Source organism: Crinia signifera, chromosome 1 (genome assembly GCF_055691185.1).
Source record: "Crinia signifera chromosome 1, ASM5569118v1, whole genome shotgun sequence".
Classification (NCBI taxonomy): domain Eukaryota; kingdom Metazoa; phylum Chordata; class Amphibia; order Anura; family Myobatrachidae; genus Crinia; species Crinia signifera.
In genome coordinates, this window is record NC_139217.1 from 54,382,317 (window position 1) to 54,405,727 (window position 23,411).

Genomic DNA, 23,411 nt, shown 5'->3' on the forward strand with positions numbered 1-23,411 from the left:
GCCAGACTGAGGCCCCACTGAAAGTTCTGATAGTGTACTGAGGGCCACATGCGAGGTTCCATCAGGTTACCTGGTCCTGTTGTACAATAAATGTGATATCTTCTCCTGGCTTCACGGCCATAGCGTCTCCTCTGACAGCGATGCGCAGACCTTGGGGTGCAATTAGCGGACACTGATATTGCATAAGGTTTTCTTGTAGGTCAATGCCCCCTTCGCACACGTTGGACACCACTTTCCTATACCTGCAATGTAAGGTACGTGATGAGAAGGACATACTAGCAGCAGTTCATTCATGCCGGCAATGTGACAGAAACAGCCACCAAGGATGAGCTTTATCAAATCTTCTAGAAAAAGGAGACATGGAGGTGTGGACCACAGCCAGGGCCAGATAAACAACGGGGCAGATGAAGCTGAGGCTCCAGACCTTCACATACAAATAGGTTCATAATCATGGCAGGACGATGATCACCAGACCCAAGCTGGGAACATGGTTGGCCATAAATCATAAAGTATTAAAATCACATTTTTTTCACAAACTGGTATTCCTGTAGGGCACAAATGGTACTCCGGGTGGGGGTGGGGGGGGTGTTTTAGGAAGTAATGGTACTTGGGGGAGGGGGAACTGAGTCCCGGACCCCAAGATTCTTAGTGGCGACCCTGGTTCTGAGAGATGTAGCATCACTCAGATCACCCAATAACATCTCTACGTGTGTAGGCCCCATTAAGAATTTAGGTGGGAAAAATCCTGGATCAGAGCAAACTATGCAGCTAAAATGCAACGCTATTGAATGATTCCCTTTGGTGTTGTAAGTCTTTATACTGTCCTGTTTTTCTGTATACAACAGAAGGCATACATACATAAATAAGATACATTTTATGATGTGTGTTAGGAGAGTGTATCACTGTCTTCCTACTGTGTTCCTAGAGACATTGTAAATCTGTCTCCTAATCCTGCATATCAATCAGAAATGATGGTACAGTTACAGAATTTTTTAAGGGCAGACAGGGCGAAAGCCAATTAAATACCATCAAACCACAGAGGGAATAAGCAGTGTCTGTCCTGATGAAGTCAGAACAGCCTGAGATAACCCATCCACTGGGTTAGTTCTACGGAATAATCTTGTGTTCGCACTAAAACAAAATCCTCTGTAAATTGGATGGGCCTAAAATGTAAAGTAGGCAATTATTTTCCAAAGGGCCGGGCTGTTTATTCCAATGGAAGATGTGCTTTCCCCTTCATTGGCTTATACGCTCTAGGAATTTCATGAACGCCTGCTCGGTTGGAGAACACTAACACTGCATCTAATTAATAGTGCAGTTGATGCGGGATGAATTAAAATTAGACAGAACAGACTGTGGAAGGGCAGTTTATGTTACACAATGATACATTGGACATAATCACTTCACTCAGCGGTAGAAGAACAGAGCGTACAAATAGCTATAAACCATAGAGGACGATATAAATAGGCCCCAGAAGGGTTTTTGCAGGTTTCCAAACCTCTAGAACGATTGTAGTTTGCAGGGTCCTCCCCCCCCCCTCCTCTTCTCTACATAATAATGTAATTGTACACTGTACTTCTGTAATTATGTTTGTAACAGAATGTACATTATTATTATTATTATTAATAATAATAATATAATAATAAAAATAAAATAAATAATGGATTTTTATAATGGTCTAAGATACTTTGTAATGGTCTAAGAGACTGCACAGCATATATATTCCACAGGAGATTAAAGTGGAAAATAGGTTGTATAACCAGGGGTTAAAGTGTGTGTCTTGGGGGGAAGGGGGGGAACTTGGTTTGGTAGGGAGAACTCAGTTCCACCTCCATCAAGACCCTGCACAGTAATTCCAACAGAAAAGCCTGTCCCAGCTGCTTCCTTTTCTGGCACGGCGTATGTGATGTCAGGCCGTCACTGCCGCAGAAGTGAAGAAAAGCCACTAAGAGAAGCAGGCTTTGTGCATGCTGAAGACAATATGTCCTACATATGTGTGTCATACATATATAAGGAGTACTACTGTGTAGCGTAACTTGAATAAGGGGCACTACTGTGTCATAATGTACCTACTATGTGGTGTAATATGAATCAGGGGCAATACATGTGGTCAACATTATTTTGCTGTGTGGCATAATTTGAATTGGGGGCCCTATTGTGTAACCACAACCCTCCCCTGTGCGACCACTGTCCCTTTATAAAGTATGGTCAGTAGGGCACAAATCTGCAGTTTGTAGAGGTGCCGAAAATCCTGGCACTAACCTGGTCTCAGTCTAATGAGGGGGGGGGGGGGGGGGGCAGCTTCCGGACTAGGCTAAAATGCTTAGGAGAGGAGGGGGGGAGGGGACAGTTTGATGAGTACTGGGCAATCCACCTCTGTATTCTACAGTGTGCAGCGGACATGCTTGCAGATTATTTTATAAATAAACAATGGATTAACAAAAAAAATTGTGTTATTTATTTAGACAGAATTCCGGTGATCTATGGAGGTAAAATTAACAGAGAAATACAGCTCACTGCACGGCGCTCGTCGCTCAGATGCTTCCAGTGCTGCGCGTCTGTCGAGTGCAAAGCTGGAATATATTCATGCTTGTAGCAATACATTTATCAAAAAACTGGTCTTGATAAGTGTAGACATTTATATCTGTTATATGAGCCACCGAGCGGCGCTGCCTGAGATATTCCTGGCACAATGAACATTAAGTAGACACAGTGAACCCGTGCGGCCGGCAGCAGCTCAATAGGACCCGGTAGGCAGCCGTTCCCTATGAGTGGACATTTCATCTAGTACATTTATAACAGATGTATAAATGCGGCAGAGAAGAAAGGACACGCTGACTATTCATCACATCGCCCTTGTGTGGCGGGGACCGTATGGAGTTCATGTTTGGTTGGTGTGCCTTATATTTTTCTTTCAATCAGGGTTATTTTTCAGCGTGCTTCATTGGGTGTCATAGGGGTGCATCGTGCGCCCTTTATTTTAAATTTCACGCTTGGGAGGTTCTCCACTTATACAGAAGGATGCAGTAATCCATCCACCTGACGGGGCCGCACTGGACTTAAAGGGACGAGCACAGAGCTGTTTCCTTATACAGATTGAGTCTCCTGTAGCCAAGTACCAGAAGTACTTTGGATATGGGCCCTTATTCAGATCTGATTGCAAAACAAATTTGTTCTCAAAATGGGCAGAACCATGTGCACTGCAGGTGGGGCAGATGTAACATGTGCAGAGAGAGTTAAATTTGTGTGGGGTGTGTTGAAACTGAAATCTAAATTGCATTGTAAAAATAATGCAGTCAGTATTTACCCTGCACAGAAACAAAATACTTCCCCCAAATCTAACTCTCTGCACATTTTATATCTGACCCACCTGAAGTGCACATGGTTTTGTCCAATTCAGGGCCGGTGCTAGGGTGTCTGGCGCCCTCCTGCAAACCATACATTTTGCGCCCTTTCACATTGCCATTGCAACAAGCTGCAGCCCGATTGTGGGAGTGTATGCAACATGCGATCCTATGGAGGATCTCGGGTGCATGTACATGTATGCATACACCATCTCAGTGCTGTGTCTGCAAAATGTTGCAGGCACTAAAGGTGCCCATACACGCTGCGAGAATCGCATACATTATGGGCTAGATCGCATTGCACGGCATGCATGAAATGTGTGTGCAGTGCGATCCGAAAGCAGTACAAAAAGTATGTGCAGCACATACTTTTTATACTGTGCGATGCGATGCCCGATTGCAGCGTGTATGGCCACCTTTAGGCACATAACCCAGCCCATTATTTAAAAAGTGTCTAAATTAATATCTACAATTATTAAAAAATTTGTTATAAACATGTATAATAAAAGACTTACTGTTCTTTTGTTGTTTAACTGTTGTGCAGTCCCTCCTATTCTATCTGCCTAGGCAGGATGCTGAGGACGCCATTACACCCCTCTCATGACTGAGGGGGAAAGGAGGTGAGAGCAGGGCCGTCTTTTCGTATGGGCTTAATGGGCACTTGCCCAGGGGCCCCAGGTGTATAAGGGCCCTATGCTGATAGCTGAGGATCCCCTTTTTCCAGGGATACCAGAATTTTTAAAATCGGCCCTGGGGAACTGGAGATATCTAACTTCAAAGCAGCAGTCCACATCCGACCTGTTAATTGCAGTTCCCAGTCATATTTCTCAGGTTCTCTCTGACTTAGAGTTTTTCTGAGAGTATATTCCAAAAGCTGGGACTCTCCCCGTTCTGTCGATACTAGAGGTTTGTCTCTATCTTGCCCAGAACCAGAGATATCAGCCTTCCAGCAGCCGGTCCCTGCTCCAGCTCCAAATGTCTGGTGTACAGTTTTATATTTTTGTCAATGGATTGCTCTGGCTCCTGATCTCTGATCCCCAAGTTCCCAGCACCTCCTGAAAGTTTGGACTCTAGGTTTTTATACTATTGAAGGCTAAGAAATCTATTTCCAGATAATGGCGATATCTGCAGTCAAACAAGCTGCCCTCCACTGGAAAAGGACGAATATTAAGCCCACTCCATTATCCAACCCTCCCCTGTGTATAAAACACCCCCTACCTCCCTGGAAGTCATTTACAACGGACCCTTCATTCAGCTCAGTGCCCCCTTCCACATGTTAGTGTTCTCCCTCCCACCACCTGTGCAGTAAAGGAGTAATTAGCAGAAGTTACTGCTCTAGGTCCTACATGTTGAATGGAAGATAGAGCACCCCCTGCCAACAGTGGGACATCAAAGCTGCTGCTGATAGTACCCCCCAACCCTAGGAGGGGAGAATGGGTAAGGGCCCGGTGCATTGCTTTGCCCAGGGGCCCACACTGCTGTTAAGATGGCCCTGGGTGAGAGAAGGAGGAGATAGAAGAAGAGGGGAGGAGATAGAGGGGGCGGAGTGTTGAGGACTGGCAGTGGCACTGGCACAGCACACTTAGAAGAGGGAATGAAGGGGAGGCGGTGCTGCTGCCTGTTCGTCATTTGATTGACAGCTGACAGACGCAGGGAGCAATGGGTAGGGGGCGGATCCGGACATGTCATCCAGGCATTCACAGACAGCGCTACATGCCTCAGCGCAAGTGTCCGTGAGGAAGAGGGGGCAGGTCGCAGGAGGAGGACAGTGTGTGCGCGGTGCAGGGAGCTGCTCACCCGCTGTCAGACAGGCGCTGCGGGTGGTGTGCAGGAGGCAGTGACAGTGAGGGCTGAGTCAGCTTTAGCAGAGCAGGGAGGGAGACCGCGCCTTTTCAGCATGGCGCCTCCCTGCTTTGCAGGTGCTGCTGAGTGGGTAGCGCTGGCCCTGGTCCAATTTGAGAAAAAAATTGTACTGCGATCTGAATAAGGGCCATGATGGACTGTTGCCGTAGTTTGGAATACTTGCATATCATAATGAGAAATCTTGGGGATGGGACCCAAGTGTAAACCCAGAATAAATGTGTTTCATATACACCTTATATTATACACATTACCAGAAGGTCATTTTAAACAAAGTTTGTGTCCACTGAGCCATCAGAGGCAAAGGTGTCGCCTCTCAGTCGTGCTAAACCTATTCAGTTTTTTTTTTGGAATATTCTGTATTTTTGACACGATCCGATAATGGTATTGGCCATACTCAGCCATTATACAGTAAATTACTATATGTTTACAATCAGGCACTAAGGTCCTAGTTGGGGGTATGGGTCATTGGGTCGACCAAATTGGGTCAATTGTCAGTAAATTCACTGACTACAAAAAAATAAAGTTGAGGTCTCACCCTGGCACAGCAGAAGTACATGTAGAGGTGCCATACCAATGATACTGAGGTAATATTTTTGGGCCGTGGTCATACTATATACTGTAGCATGGGCCCCGGAACGTTGTCTGGGGGCGCTGTCAGGGCCGGCGACAGGGGGGGTCAAGGGGGACATGTGTGACGGGCCCCGGCGATCTGAAGGGCCCCAGAGCCCGGCCGGGGCACGTCTGTGTCTTGATGTATGTGTGAGGTCTTTTCTACACTCACATATCCTGCAGTGCTATGCGCGCTGGCGCCGCTGCGCCGGGTCTCTCCATCCGTCCTCCCTGTCAGACTCAGTCCCCTCCCTGCCGGCCGCCCTGCTCAGCGGTGTTTGATTGACACTTACAGTGTCCGACGCCGCGGCCGCCCGCCCCCTGCTGCTTCAGCGACGAGCGTCGCATGGGCATGGCATCCAGCATCCAGGTCCCCAGCGCGCTCCAACCCCATCCTGCTGCGGCCAGCGTGTCTGCCCTGCTGTGTATGGGAGGGATCCAGGCAGCAAAACAAAAAAAGTAAGTTGAGGAGATCTCTAAACTTGCTCACAATTTGAGTTAATGTACATTGGGGATGTATTAAGTTATGGGGAGTGTGTGAACAATTGATGTTCTGGGCATATGAGTGGTGTGGGGACATGTTCTGGGCAAATGAGGGTTATAGGGACATGTGCTGGACTTATGAGGGATGTGGGGGCATGTGCTGGACATATGAGGGTTATAGGGACATGTGCTGAACATATGAGGGATGTGGGGACATGTGCTGGACATATGAGGGATGTAGGGGCATGTGCTGGGCATATGAGGGATGTAGGGGCATGTGCTGGACATATGAGGGTTATAGGGACATGTGCTGAATATATGAGGGATGTGGGGACATGTGCTGGACATATGAGGGATGTGGGGACATGTGCTGGACATATGAGGGATGTAGGGGCATGTGCTGGACATATGAGGGTTATAGGGACATGTGCTGAATATATGAGGGATGTGGGGACATGTGCTGGACATATGAGGGATGTAGGGGCATGTGCTGGGCATATGAGGGATGTGGGGGCATGTGCTGGACATATGAGGGATGTAGGGGCATGTGCTGGGCATATGAGGGATGTGGGGGCATGTGCTGGGCATATGAGGGTTATAGGGACATGTGCTGGACATATGAGGGATGTGGGGGCATGTGCTGGACATATGAGGGTTATAGGGACATGTGCTGGGCATATGAGGGATGTGGGGGCATGTGCTGGACATATGAGGGATGTGGGGGCATGTGCTGGACATATGAGGGATGTGGGGGCATGTGCTGGGCATATGAGGGATGTGGGGGCATGTGCTGGACATATGAGGGATGTGGGGGCATGTGCTGGACATATGAGGGATGTGGGGGCATGTGCTGGACATATGAGGGTTATAGGGACATGTGCTGGGCATATGAGGGATGTGGGGGCATGTGCTGGGCATATGAGGGATGTGGGGGCATGTGCTGGACATATGAGGGATGTGGGGGCATGTGCTGGACATATGAGGGATGTAGGGGCATGTGCTGGGCATATGAGGGATGTGGGGGCATGTGCTGGGCATATGAGGGATGTGGGGGCATGTGCTGGGCATATGAGGGATGTGGGGGCATGTGCTGGGCATATGAGGGATGTGGGGGCATGTGCTGGGCATATGAGGGATGTGGGGGCATGTGCTGGGCATATGAGGGATGTGGGGACATGTGCTGGACAAATGTTATTTTGTTACTAATAAAACTATAGTGTTTTTCTGTTACTCTATTACTATTGATGAAAACATATTTCATTAACTATCAGGGGGTAACATATAGCAATTTAGGGGGCGCCAAAATGAGATTATATCTTGCCCCCCCCAACCTAAAAACGTTCCAGCGCCACTGTACTGTAGCATCCAAAGGGTACAATGAGGGGGTTGTATGAGGTAGATGGAATAAAATAGCAGGATTTTCCTGGTGATAATTACGGGGAGTGTAATCCTCCCTGGAGCAGTGGCTGACTACATACTAATATACAGTGGGACCCTGAGTCCTTACCCAGTGGTGCTGGTGTAGGTCTGCCCCATTGTGCAGTCCTCTGGTGGAGAGTCCGGGTTGAACCAGAAATCTGCGAAGCATCTGCTAGTTGGTTTTTGGTTGATCTCACGTTCAAATCCATAGTCACTGAAACATAGGAACATACAGGTGAGTTCTTATTAAGTGCTGAATCTGTAATGTCTGGTATCCGTACTGATCATAGACTGACTCATGATAGACAGTCATATGGTCCACCACTAACGGTAGACGGTCACAAGGTCGACATGGTCAAAAGGTCGACATGGTCAAAAGGTCAAAATGAAAAAGGTCGACATGCATTTTTTTTACAGAATTTTCAGCCGACATGTGCCGACAGGCGGTATTTCATGCCCTACCATCCACTAGGGCATGGCTGGAGAATAAAATAGTGTGCCGAGCGTAGCGCGGCACCGAGTCGGAAGCATGGCGAGCACAGCGAGTCATGTGAGGGGACGCGGTACACTTAGACAGTGTCCATGTCGACCTACGTCAACATAGACACCCTAAAAACCTTAAAATAGCATGTCAACCTTTTCCCATGTCGACCTTTTGTCTGTCAACCTTTTGACTGTCTATCATGAGTCAGTCTGTGTTTTATACCATAACCGCTTACCTCCCAACTGTCCCGATTCCCGCGGGAACGTCCCGATATTCGGGGACGTTCCCGCGTCCCGCCCGGGGCCGCCATTGTCCCGCGGTGGGGGGGGGGACAGTTGGGAGCCCCCCCAGCTTCCCGAGAATAGACGCTGTGCGCATGCGCACAGCGTCTATTCAGCGCCGACGAGCGGCGAAAACGGGGGCGTGGCCGAATTTCGCGTCACCCCGCGAGGCCACGCCCCTTTCCGCAAGGCCACGCCCCCTTTTCGGGAGCGCGCGCGGCTTCGCCGCGCGGACGTCCCGACCTCCCAACTTCGAAAGTTGGGAGGTATGTAACCGTAATGTCTTTACTACCACAATATTAGGCATGCAATACTAATACATTGCAATTGCATATACATATACTTAAATATTAAACAGAATGTGGCCTGACAGGTAAATAATACATAAGTGCCACAGAGGCATGTTACACTCCCAATACTGTTCTGCTTAACCTCTGACCCTCTCCCTGGTTCACAGACCCAGTTGTCACATGCAGTAGGCGGAGCTTTCTCTGCAGCACTTTATATATTGGAACAGATTTTATATTCCAGACATTAGATACAGTAAAATAACAGAATGCATGAACAAGATACTATTCTTTTTATTATTATTATTGTTGCTTTTACCTAGCTAAAATTACTTTTATTCTGATATTTCTTTTAGGATACGGTCACTAGGTCTGCAAGCAGTAGGTCGACACCACTAGGTCAACATGCAGTAAGGTCGACATGACTGAAGGTTGACATACAGGAAGATCAACATGACTAAAGGTTTACAAGGATTAGGTCGACAGGCCATTAGGTCGACACAAGCATTAGGTCGACATGGGGAAGGTCGACATGGAGTGTCGACCGAATGACCTGTCGACCTAACCCATGTGGACCTTGAGTTATGTCAACATTCCTGCATGTCGACATTCAGTCATGTCGACCTAAATGCATGTTGACATAGAGGTGTCGACCTAATGCTGTCCAATGATCCATACACTTTCTTTTGCCATGGTGTCCTAATTATACATACTAGGTGATTCATCGCGCCCTACGGGCGCTCTTCACACCGTCGTAAGGGGCTGCGCCCCCTTAATTTGTGAACGTTTGTATATGAGAAATATGGTTAGAATTGTATGAAAGATGCCCTGTATTGCAACTTAGGTGTCCGCGAATCGCGGGAGGGGGGGTTGCGGAGGGTGCCGCGAATTGCAAGAGGGGGGGTCGCGGGGGGTGCCGCGAATTGCAGGAGGGGGGGTTGTGGGGGGGTGGATGCTGCGAATCGCGGGAGGGGAGGGATTGCAGAGAATCGCGGGAGGGGGGTCGCGGGGTGGGTTGCCGCAAATCGCGGGAGGGGGGTTACGGGGGCGGGGGTTGCGGCGAATCATGGTAGGGGGGGTCGCGGGGGTGTGCCGTGAATCACGGGAGGGGGGGTCACGGGGTGGGGTGCCGAGAATCGCGGGGGGGTGTGTGTGTGCCGTGAATCGCGGGAGTGGGGGTTGCGGGGGGGTGGGGGGTGTGACGCGAATCGCCACAAGAAAAAATCAACACAGAAAGGTCAACACATGTAAATGTTGACATAAGTGTGGCACTTCATTGGTGTCCATGTCGACACATGAGAATGAATATGAAAACATTCAAAAAATGGAAAAAAAAACTTCAAAAACTCATGTCAACCTTTTTCATTGTCGACCATAGCCATGTCAGTGTTTTCCATGTGCAATTTAATTCTGGAGCTGCCGCGAATCGCGGGGGGGTGCCGCGAATTGCGGGAGGGGGGGTCGCGTGGGTGGGTGCCGCGAATCGCGGGAGGGGGGGTTACGGGGCGGGGGTTGCGGCGAATCATGGGAGGGGGGATCGCGGGGGTGTGCCGTGAATCACGGGAGGGGGGGTCACGGGTGGGGTGCCGAGAATCGCGGGGGAGGTGTGTGTGTGTGTGCCGTGAATCGCGGGAGTGGGGGTTGTGGGGGGGGGGGGGGTGGGGTGACGCAAATCGCCACAAGAAAAAATCAACACAGAAAGGTCAACACATGTAAATGTTGACATAAGTGTGGCACTTCATTGGTGTCCATGTCGACACATGAGAATGAATATGAAAATATTCAAAAAATGAAAAAAAAAACTTCAAAAACTCATGTCAACCTTTTTCATTGTCGACCATAGCCATGTCAGTGTTTTCCATGTGCAATTTAATTCTGGAGCTGCCGCGAATCACGGGGGGTGCCGCAAATTGCGGGAGGGGGGGGTCGTGGCGTTGGGTGCCGCGAATCGCGGGAGGGCGGGGTTCACAGGGGTTCCGGTGGGGGGTTGCCGCGAATTGCGGGAGGTGGGGGGTCACGGGGGGTGCCGCGAATCGCGGGAGGGGGGGTTGCGGGGGGGGGGGGGGTGACGCAAATCACCACAAGAAAAAATCAACACAGAAAGGTCAACACATGTAAATGTTGACATAAGTGTGCCACTTCATTGGTGTCCATGTTGACACATGACAATGAATATGAAAACATTCAAAAAATTAAATAAATCTTCAAAAACTCATGTCAACCTTTTTCATTGTCGACCATATCCGTGCCAGTGTTTTGCATGTGCCATTTAATCCTGGGGCTGCCGCGAATGGCGGGGGGTGCCGCGATTCGCGGGAGGGGGGGGGTCGCGGGGTGGTGGTTATGCCGCGAATTGCGGGAGGGGTCGTGGGGGGGTTCTTTTTGCAGCGAATCGCGGGAGGGGGGGTCGCGGGGGTGTTTTTGCTGCGAATCGCGGTAGGGGGGGTCGCGGGGGAGCGGGTGTTTTTGCCGCGAATCGCGGGAGGGGGGGGGGCGCGCGGGGGGGGAGGTTTTGCCGCAAATCGCGGGAGGGGGGCGCTCACCTGGTGGCTGTGGAGTAGCAGTGCTGGGCAACATGGGAAGGCAGAGGGTGTCTGGCACTGTCTGTGGGCTCACTGGGCTGGTTCTCTGTCACATACCTCCCAACATGACCCTCTCCAGGAAGGACACAATGCTCTGTTTCTAGACTTCCCCTTAATGTATGATTGCCATCACCTGTTTTAAACAGGTTAATTTCTCAGAAAGGTGTTCAGCACAGATGAAGGCAATCACACATTAAGAGGAAAGTCCAGGAACAGAGCGTTATAGACACAGACACCCACTTTGAGTGACAGATGTAGCCAAATATATAGGAGATACCAAATATATCTGTACTGTACTGCCAAAAACAACAAAGTACCAGACAACGACGCTTTCATATCCTGAAGGATCTGTGTCCTGATATACAATTAGCCCAAATACTGTAATCTTGCCACCAATTAGCCTTTAGCAACACTGGCAACATATGGAGATTAATAGGGGAATACCAGAGCCGAATACCATACCCCTACTATCCACGTCGGCATGGAGTTGAGAATAGAAAGTGTGGCGAGCGCAGACAGCCACCGAGCCCGAAGCGTGGCGGGCGCAGCGTGCCCCGCGAGGGGACGCGGACACCTGTGAAGCCCGCGAGGGGACGCGGACACCTGTGAAGCCAGCGAGGGGACGTGGATACCTGTGAAGGTATCCGCGTCCCCTCGCGGGGCTCGCTTCGGGCTCGGTGGCTCGCTGCGCTCGCCACACTTTCTATTCTCAACTCCACGCCGACGTGGATAGTGGGGGTATGAAAAGGTTGTAGGACGCGTACCGCCGCCGCTCGCCACGCTTCGGGTTGGCGTGGATAGTGGAATTAACAAGGTCGACAGCTGTTGCGTCGACTAGTGTCATTGTGAACAGCTTTAATAGTGTACGGGGTGTCCAGTTCAGGGAGTGCGGATGTTTATTAGCGTCTAAATTGCTGGGGTGTCCAGTTTACGTGCCCCCGTTGTCAGCTGTGCGCACGACTGCCTATTTCACTGTGGAACTACAAGTACCACAGAGACCTGTCAGCACTGGGCTGACTGCTGCCCAGCGCTACGCTGATAACGTAGCTTACATAAGGAAAGCAGCCGCGCGCTGCGCTGAGAACAGCTAGAGCGGCACGCGCACAGTTAAACAGAACGTCTGGCAGGCTGCCAAGTTTCATACACAGAGTGTGCGCGCGGCGGCGCCGTGAAACTACACAAGTACCATCTACATCTATGAAAGATGAATAAAGGTGATCACACGTGCCATGATTCTATAAACTAGTCAAAGGAGAGCTGAAACATTGAGAATACGCAATACGGAGATTTGTTAATTATGATCACACACAGAGATACAATTGTTACATAGTTACATAGTTACATAGTAGGTAAGGCTGAAAAAAGACTTGCGTCCATTTAGTTCAACCTGGTATAGATATCCATTGCTGATTTGGTAGGTTCTGGTATTTTACAGACAGATTATATTTCTTATTTGTACCCATGGATGTTTTTCTCCAGTAAATGTTTGTCCAACTTTGCCTTGAACGTATTTAATGAGCCAGCCGTTACCACCTCTCTGGGAAGAGAGTTCCAGAGTTTGACTGTTCTGACCGTAAAGAAATTCTTTCTACTAGCTGAATGAAATCTTTTTTCTTCTAATCCATACTCATGCCCTCGCGTCCTAGATTCCTTTCTAGTAGAAAATAGGGTGTGTGACAGTTCCTTATATTGGCCCTTGATATACTTGTACATGTTGAGCATGTCCCCCCTTAAACGTCTCTTTTCTAATGTAAATAGTCCCAAATTGCTTAATTTCTCCCCGTAGCTTAAATTCTCCATTCCCCTAATAAGCTTTGTTGCTCGCCTTTGGACTTTTTCTAATTCTATGATGTCCTTTTTATAGTGTGGGGCCCAGAACTGTACTCCGTACTCTAGGTGAGGTCTCACCAATGCTTTATATAGTGGCATAATTACCCTTGAGTCCCTAGTTTCCATTCCCCTCTTAATACATGCCAGAATTTTGTTGGCCTTTTTTGTAGCTACATTACAATGGGCACTACATCCTAGATTGCTGTCTATTTGGACTCCTAGATCCTTTTCAAGTATGGAATTACCCAGTTCCTCTCCGCTAAGGTTGTAACTTGCACACTGGTTGTGTCTCCCAAGGTGCATAACCTTACATTTATCTACATTGAACCTCATCTTCCATTTTTTAGCCCACTCATCTAGAATTGCAAGATCATTTTGAAGCATGGTGACATCTTCTGGTGATTTGATGACTTTGCTAAGTTTTGTATCGTCCGCAAAGATGGATACATTGCTGAGTAACCCTATCCCAATATCGTTAATAAAAATGTTAAATAAAATGGGCCCCAAAACCGAACCCTGGGGCACTCCACTTAGTACCGGTATCATATCTGATACGGCACCATTCACAACCACTCTTTGTTCTCTATTACATAGCCAATTCCCTACCCATCTGCAGATATTTTCACCCAATCCTAGGTTCTCCATTTTATTAATCAATCTCTTTTGTGGGACAGTATCAAATGCTTTAGCGAAATCTAGGAAAATCACATCTACAGCATTTCCATTATCGAGGTTTTTGCTAACCTCTTCATAGAACCCTAGTAGATTAGTTTGGCATGAACGATTTTTCACAAACCCATGTTGGTTAGTACTGAGTAGACGGTGATGATCTAAATATTCCTGGATACCATCCCTTAAAAATCCTTCAAATAGTTTACCCACAATTGATGTTAAACTAACGGGTCTGTAATTAGCGGGATCTTCCTTTTTTCCTTTTTTGAATATTGGCACTACCTCTGCTATTCTCCAATCTTTTGGTACTATACCTGACGATAGTGACTTGCTAAAGATATAATGTAGGGGGGTAGCTAGTTCATCCCTTAATTCCATTAATACCCTCGGATGAATCCCATCTGGCCCTGGTGACTTATTTGTTTTGAGTTTGCTTAGCCTCAGTATTATTTCCTTCGGCGTGAAATCCACAATGTGATCTGGCTTATTTGTCCCGTTTGTGGTAAATGTTCGTTCCACAGTCTGCTCTCCCTTAGTAAATACTGATGAGAAGAACTCATTTAACAGTTTTGCTTTTCCCTTGTCCTCAGTAACACTTTTTCCACTAGTATCAGTTAGTGGGCCTATGTTTTCCTTAATTAAACGTTTACTATTTATGTATTTAAAAAACTTCTTTGGGTTGGTTTTGCTTTCAGTGGCTATGCACTCTTCATATAATATTTTAGCTGCTTTGATTACCCTTTTACAAGTTTTGTTTGATTCTTTGTATTTTGCGAACGCCTCCTCATTCAAGTTATTTTTATAGAATTTAAAGGCGCTGGTTTTATTGATAGCTGACCTTACTTCTTTGTCCAACCATGGTGGCTTTTTTTTGTTGAATTTACCTTTAGTTACTTTAGGAATGTATTCAATAGTTAGTGAATCAAGCACCTTTTTTAGAGTATCCCACATTTCCTCTGCATTTTTTCCCTCCATAACCGTTTCCCACCCAATTCCTGTTAGGGCTTCCCTGAATAATTCAAAGTTCGCTTTTCTGAAGTTTAGTATTTTTGCAGATCCTTTTTGATGTAATTTACTGAAGTTGATTTCCAGTGAAACCATATTGTGATCACTATTCCCTAATTGTTCAATTACTTTTGTGTTTGAAGCTAAGTCTGTGTTATTTGTTAATAGTTACTAAGTCCAAGAGTGCCTCATCACGAGTTGGAGTTTCTACCGTTTGTGTAATAAACTGGTCTTTAAGTAAGCTTAAGAACCCATTGCTTCTTGCTGATTTACCGGATTCGTTTTCCCAATCAATGTCGGGTAAATTAAAATCCCCCATAATTAATACCTGACCCTGATTTGATGCTTGTTTGATTTGGTTTAAAAGAAGAGACTCTTCCCTTTCATTTATATTTGGTGGTCTATAGCATACCCCTATTATAAATTTGTTTTTTGGTTTCTTATTATTGTCGGTTATCTCTGCCCACACTGTCTCCGAGTTGTCGTCTTCCAGGTCTGTGCTCATATTTTTCTCACATGATGTTAAGTTATTATTTACATATAGGCACAAACCCTTGCCCCTTCTATTTTCTCTGTCTTTCCTGTAGAGTTTATATCCCTCCATGTTTAATGCCCAGTCATGCGACTCATTACACCATGTTTCTGTAATACCAATGATGTCGTAGTCATCCCTACTGATCACCGTTTCAAGCTCCCCGATTTTACTCACTAAGCTTCTTGCATTAGCCAGTAAGCATTTTAATTTATGTTTATTTTTAGATATGGCTCTAATATTGTGATTAGTTTCACCCCAGGACCCATTTGAATTCTTTACTAGCTTCCTCTTTCCCCTCTCCCCTTCAATAGACTCTCTACAGTTCTCCCCACCATGCACACTGCCTGCCCTCTCCATAGTTCCGGGAATTCTTCCTCTGTCATTCCCTCCTTCCCGTATACTAAGATCATCCGTACCTAAGAACTGTAATGGGGTAACGTGACTGTTACAACATAACATTTTATTACATGACATTCCTGATTCACCCTGAGAGTTACCCCCGATTATACCCTTGTTATGTCCCAGGGCTTTGTCTATGTCTCCCCCCCCCCCCCCCCATCTCCTTCCCCCATATGATTCCTGATCCCAGTCCGGCTTCTCTCCCTGATGGTCCCATAATGTCTTGCTGCCCCCACCCCCCCGTCGCCTAGTTTAAAATCTCCTCCAACCCTCTAACCATCCTTCCCCCCAGCACCGCAGCCCCCTGCAAGTACTGTGCCATTATAATATTCAAACCTGAAGAATCGTATTTTTGTCCAATCTTTTTGGTAAAACTAATTATTAAGATCTTGTCTATGTCACAAACTTAGTAATTAGCATTGAAAATATATTACATCATGAAGACAACATAACCTTTGTGTGAACCTAAGCTATCACAGAGGGAAATGTCACTATATATATGGGACTTATATAGGAGATAACAACCAGGGCTCTCTAGTCGTGCCCATAGTTGCCTACCCTCCTGCATTCTGCAGGATACTCCCTGATATAGCAGCAATTTCTCCCTCATTAGTCTAGCAATCTCCCTCATTTCCCCTAGCCCACATTATACTGCTACATTTTTTTGGGAAAAAAGGAATGAGAGACAGATACATTTACATTGAATCATCAGCACCATTTCCCAGCACTTTACCAAGTATAGTATCTCTTACTAACTGCTCTGGTGATCATCTACATTTGGATATGTCATTTTACAAGATTCCTCTCAGATGTAGCGGTACACACCCACGCTTCTAGGTGCCACGTTCACAATCTATTTTCACACTCTCTCCATATATGGAACTAGATACGCCCTTTGGGTGGAGCTAACACACCCCCTCAATGGGGCACTGTGCAAAATTCTACCACCAACTATTATCTCCCTGAAACTAGTTTTTGAAAGTAGGCAAGTATGGTCGTGCCACCTTCTGCTGAACGCTGCTATGTTGAGTCTGGCATTTCAGCAGGGTTCCAGACACTGGACAGACAGGGGTAATGTACTAGAGCTTCTAAAAATTGAAGAGATGATGTCCCCCATAGCAACTAATCAGATTATGGGGGGTATAAAGTTAAAAACAAGAGTATACAAGCGCTGGCTGTTAGATTAACAAATAGAATGCATTAGGAATGGTATCTTTTACAATAAACAATTTAATAAAATAAATATCTGGAATTCCATATTCAATGTGCAAGTTAGCCGGCACTCAGCTCCAATGCTTTGTTACTGGCCCCGTGCCTTCAGTAACCGGCGCAGCCTCAGCTGACCGGACAACACATTCACCAACTAAACTGCGGCACTTGGGACTTGCTGCGAGAAAATGACCACACGTAGCCTCTCAGGGACGTTTCAGCCGCAGGAGGCTTTTATCAAAAAACAGCTTACATAAAATAACAGGGTGTGCTTACCTCTATAAGTAGTGCAGAACCATTGCGTGTGCAGAGACATGGTACAAGTGCACTTAAAAAACAATTAAGATTAAAATGATAACAAGCGGGGACACATGGGAGAGCCCCCTTCTCTTTTCACAGTCGCTAGAGATGCGAGTGCTTGAGGGGGAGGTTATTAGGGATGCCGCTCCAGGGGCATTTCTTCAATCCCGGGAATTAGGATTGAAAAATGCTCAGTCCTGGGATCCCGGGATTGGCATCCCTAATTGAAAACAATAGTCCCCCACCCCCCAAAGTGGCTGCGCCGAACACTCACTTACTAGTGCGGCGGCCAGAGCGGGAGGCAGAGGTGTGTGGCTTAGCTGGGATGCCTATGGAAGCGAGCGGCTTGGTGCGTGATGCTCGTGGGGTCGGCGGAAGTGGGCGGACGGCAGTGATGCAGCGTGACCTCGGGGTAATGACTGTCGGGATCCCGACTGTCGGGAAAGTGTCCGGCACCCCATCTCCCTCACCAAAACACCTTTCCATTTGATTTTCTTTGGGACTAGGAATAGTTCTTATCTGGTAAGGGTGAGGCAGAACCAGACGAAGCGCCCGGGACTTTGCCCAACTTTCTCTATTTAACATTATAAAGCACTTATTCGGTAGAAGTTCATCTAGGCAACTTTTTAAAGAACTTATTGGGCATGAGTTCTGGACATTTTACAGCACTGATTGGATAAAAATTGATTGATGTAACCCTATGAAGTAGAAAGCCCTAATCACCATGACCTGTGAACCTTCTAATGCCCAATAAATGAACTTACATATAATACATACCCTCCAACATGACCCATTCCATTAGGTACAAAATGCTCTGTTCCTGGACTTCCGTGCCAGTGACAGTTACAGAGGTGGGACTCCAGCACAGTCCAATATTCAAAAAGGGGAGCAACACCTACTGCTACCCCAAACATCACTGTCCTGGACTCACTGGCAGTTGATGTGACCCCCCCTCTTTGAATTTTGGACTGTGCTGGAGTCCAGTCTCTGTAACTGCCACTGGCAGGGAAGTCTAGGAACAGAGCATTGTGTACCTAATGGAATGGATCATGGTGGAGGGTATGATAATAGTCAATAACCAAATACTAATAAAAATCAGCAGTGATACACACCTAAAAAGAGTGATCCGCCTCTACGCAAACTTACCACACAAAGTCTGTGCTTTCACACTGACAGAGTTTCGAAGCCAAGACTGAGGTAAAAGTTCTTCCCTTAACGCACCAGGATGACGTCTTCCTCTTGCGGAAGCTTCTCTGTTGACCCATTATGCATGTTTCACCCTGCGCATGAAGTGTGGGGAATACTGGATTATTGTTACATGAATATATCAGACGAGAGACATTTAAACCCTGGCCAACTTATTCCCAGACTTCACTGTAATATAGATACTTGGTCCTCAGGATTGGAAACAGTTCATGTTTTCCAGATCTCCTCACAGAATCACAAGTGCAATAATAAGTTCCACCTGGGTATTTTTGACAAATGTGTCAGTGAGTAATTACTCCACCTGTGCAGTTGTTCGCACAGGGGAGAGTTGGCAAGTGACTGCTCCTGCACACATATCTCAGAAACACTGCCCTAAAATTACAATATACAGGTTGAGTATCCTGTATCCAAAATGCTCGGGACCAGGAGAATTTTGGATAACGGATTATTCCGTATTTCGGAATATTTTAATATTTCAATGATGTATTTTGAAGTATCTTGCATTTATGCTGTATAAACACATAATATACACACAAATATATTTTATTACCACATAAAATACACACAAACATATTTTAATTGTTCAAAAAACAAGGTTTCAAAACGTGAAACAAAATGTGTGTACTATCTCAGCACTGAATTTGAATGCCAAGCAATCATTGTCTTGCACATATATAGTGCCAGTTACATATCATGTCCCCAGTGATGCTGTTACAAATGTCCCCAGTGAGTTTTTAGCAAAAAAAAATTTTTTTTTCACTTTCTGGAATGTCCGTATTTCGGAATAATTCGGATAACGGATATTCGGATACGGGATACTCGACCTGTATATATATATATATATATATATATATATATATATATATATATATATATATATATATATATATATATATATATATTAGACGTGATATATGTGTATTTATTTATTAACAGATTCTTATAAAGCGCAGCAAATTCCATTGTGCTTTGCAATTGGAAAAAGTGATAAAACAAACTGGGTAATAACAGACAAAAAAGGTAGGAGGGTCCTGAGTGCAAGTTTACAATCTATAGCAATTGTATTCTGGGCGCTAATCATTTACTTATTAATTGTAAATACAGATTTTTTTTACGGTTATGATGTGAGCGCCAATAGTAAATTGTTACATAGACTGTATACCAGTCACTTTTCCTGTTGTGAAAGCAACTTTTCTAGAAAATGCAATGTAGCAATATAAACAGTGACTCCTGCTGGCCATATGGAGTTACTGTCGCTATTAAACAAAAGATATACATTATAGCTATGTTTTTTATTTACCGCAGGATATCTGAAGAAACTAAAGTATCAATACCAACAGTTTTATCTATAACAAGAACTACAACCATCACTGAATAAGTGACTGCTCTTTGGGTGTTTGGCCAAAGAGTTGATCAGTCTTACAAGTGACAATGACCAATATACAGTAAGGACATTTTTGTTTTCTAAAGACTGTCCGATCATGGTAATAATACCTGTGTATTAGACAGGCGCCAAGAGTCATAGTCATCCTCGGTGCACTCTCTAAAGAAGGAGGGTCTGAAATCCACTTTTACCAGCTCCCAGTCTGACCGGTAACTTATGTGTCCGAACACTCTGTGCAGGAAAGAGGGATGAAGGATGAAGGTGTATAGTTTTATAAAATATCACATAAGAGAAACAGTATTGCAGAGTACGATATATAGCCCAAATAACTAGGGATATAGTGAACATTACATATAATGGATGTGGAAATGGGAACTTTTAACATACAAGTGTTAAATAATGTCTTATTTATCCCTGGCAGCCAGTGCCAGCCTGTGCAGTCAGGAAGCTCAGGTGGCAGATAAAATATTGAAAATGTTAATTTTAAAATTTGCCATTCCACTTTTTACCACTGGGTGGCACTGTTATATAATGCCTGATTATCAGTGGTAGACACAAGATTCTAAATTTGTTGTTACTTTTGTAAAAAAAAAAAAAAAAAAAAATCTTAAATACTCCAGATAAAATGGCAAGCTTAAAGAACATCTGCTGGTATTACAGCTAAGCACGCTACATTTATCTTCAAAAATAGGAGATGAGGGACTGAGGACATTTAAAGGAAATTCTCTGTGTGTTTTGTCATTTTTAGATACGAATTTCACATCTGTATGATCCTTACTCCATTCTTCTTACAATGCTCCATTTACCATGTTCAACATCCTCACATACTTATTTTGAACAAGCTGTAAGGCTTAGAATCCTTGATCAGCACAGAAATTGTTTGGAGATGGCATTTCTACAGCTATGGGGGTCTATTTAGTAAGTCTTGGAGAGAGATAAAGAAGACGGAGATAAAGTGTTAGCTCCTAACTGTCATAGCACAGGCTGTGGTTTAAAAATTACTGTTAGGAGCTGGTTGGCTGTTACGCTCGTATTTCTCTCCACCGCTTAGCCACGTTTGAATTGGGGAGAACTTTTGTAAATAAATGAGTCTTGTGGACTCTTTGAGGGGTTAAAAAGTATGATTGGACACCATAGGCCTGATCCATGGGGGGAGTGTCCAGGGAAGCTCTGCAGAGCACACCCTCTGCTGGCCGTTTGGGTATGGCCACTGCCCACTGTGACAGGCTATGGAGCCACTGTCCCCATTCTGGCATGGGGCCACATGTACTAAGCTTGAATAGTGATAAAATGGAGAGTAATAAACCCCCAGCCAATCAGCTCATTCCTGTCATGATACAGGCTGTGGTGGTTTATCACTCTCCATTTTATCACTTTTCAAGGCTTAGTACAGTTCGCCATAGTCAGAAAGATGGCTTTCACTGGATATTTAAAATATTAAAAGAAAAATAGTGTGTAGATTAGAACAACTTAAACTGGTTTTTCCACTTTGAATTAATGTTGTTTTTTTTTTCTTTTTTTTTTTTCTCAATGCAATGGATTTGTGTATATGCAATAAAAGGAATAATTACATTACAGATACCTATGTGTCATGTATCCTTATCAAATATTGCGGCCACGTAGCTGACATACTGATTATGTACATATTTAAGTATTATCTTATTAGTGTCTTCTAATAAGCACTTACAGTGACTGCAGCTTTGAGAACCAATATACTGTATGAGGATCCTCCTAATAAATGTGCTGCACCCCTCTTTAGCCCATGCAGAATATGTCTAGTGACTTCACCAAAACCCTTAGCAGGCAAGATCAGGGATAAACAAGCCCCACACCGGGGCTGTGCCATAGAAGCTCCGCCCCCAATTTGCACACCTGCCCCGTGTCTTCCAATCATGCTCACATTGCTGGGAAGCCCCCCTTTCTCTCCATGCACAGGGACTGTCCCACCTAAACTTTCTGCTGTAATTTAGAAGTTTTGCATTTGGCCTCAATAAACTGTTGTCCTGGCCCTGCTGGAAAGGATCATTCATAACCAGATCGGTACTTCAGTAGCATTGTCCCAAGTGAGATTTGTCTTCATTAAAACATGTTTTATACGCATCCAGTTCTGAGTTTATTTCCCGGTTATCCTACATTATGTTTTGGGTAACTGCATTCAGCTTAATTGCAAACTGTATTAAAACTGGTATTTTGGAATATTTCCATTTCTTTTAGGATAATGATTTCAAACTCCACCGGGCAATTACATGAAGACTGCCAATAGCACTTACATTCCCCTAATCTGTATTACAGCCACCACACATAGACATGTATCTCTGGCATTGCTGGGATTCTCAACAAGGTCCCTGCTGCCCTTTTCCAGGCCTTTCAATAGATCAATAGGTCAATAGATTCAATAAACCCCCAAATCCAATCTTGACACATTAAACACAACGTATGCCATATATTGACAATTTTCTATGACTGAATGTCCCCTATTTCAAATACATAGATCCTAGAAGGGAGATCAAAGGGGCAATTGTGTCTTTGCGGGTTATAATGATGTCATTCACAGTAAAATGCATCACAAAGGACAAGCCCACTACTGTAGGGAAGTGGGAGAGATCTGGATGACCGACTTCCCCAATCCATGGGACTGCCAGACAGGTATGTAGTGGAGGCAGACACTTTATGAGGTCAACAATACTCCTGGCACCCAACATTCATAAGGAATTGGTGACATGACGAACACTTTGGGCAGTATTCAATGAGAATTTTGACGATGTGCAGCGAATCCTGTTTAGGATTTGCTGCACATTCGCCACTGCCCGCCGCGTTCCGGAGCCTCGCTGGCTCCAGTATTCAACGAGTCAGGGGCTCACTGCCCCTGACCGGCGAATTTTAACTCCTGTGGCGATGCCGCAGGGAGCCTGAGGATGGCGACAGGCAGGGAGATGGAAGTCTCCCTGCCTGCCCCAGAACGTTTGTGGGGGGGAGGTGGGCTCCCCGGGAGCCAGGCAGCACAGGCTGCCCCCCGAGATAGCCAACAGGGGACCGGGTATTCACTGCACCCGATCGTGCATATGTAATGATCGGGTGCAGTGAATATATGAATATCTAATGAGCGGCTCGGCTCCTGGCCCCCTGCTGGCTGCTGTGTAAAAAAAAAATATATATATATATATATATATATATTTTTTTTTTTTAATTAAATATATATTCATGTGCTTACAGCACATGAATAAAAATAGCATGCCCCTCCTGACACCAAATGTAAAAAACAAAACACTTTATTTTAAAAGTTCACATTCCACTTCACCATAAAACGATAGCGATTGCTACTCGGTGAATCATGGCGATAAAAACCTTGAAATGTATTCGCCATCTGGTCATTGAATAGGGTGATTCACCGTTTTAGTCAAAAAATCTCCGTATAGCACGAAATCGCCATAAAAGATGGCGAATCAGCCTCATTGAATACTGCCCTTTGGCGCAGCTGTGGGAGATGGCTTTTACCCATGGTAGCACAATTATACCATC

The 23,411-nt window shown here is 45.5% G+C and overlaps 1 protein-coding gene across 2 annotated transcripts in view; it reads right to left on the reverse strand.

The window, feature by feature from the left end:
• The window catches only part of SORCS2 (sortilin related VPS10 domain containing receptor 2), a 719,220-nt gene that overhangs the window by 39,049 nt on the left and 656,760 nt on the right, over positions 1 to 23,411 (reverse strand). For both annotated transcript variants that reach the window (XM_083154662.1, XM_083154749.1), the window contains exons 15-18: positions 20,003 to 20,123; positions 18,449 to 18,582; positions 7,807 to 7,932; positions 71 to 242 (exon numbers count right to left, since the gene is read on the reverse strand). In XM_083154662.1, the coding sequence (XP_083010788.1) occupies positions 71 to 242; positions 7,807 to 7,932; positions 18,449 to 18,582; positions 20,003 to 20,123 (553 nt within the window). The remainder of the gene's footprint in view (positions 1 to 70; positions 243 to 7,806; positions 7,933 to 18,448; positions 18,583 to 20,002; positions 20,124 to 23,411) is intronic.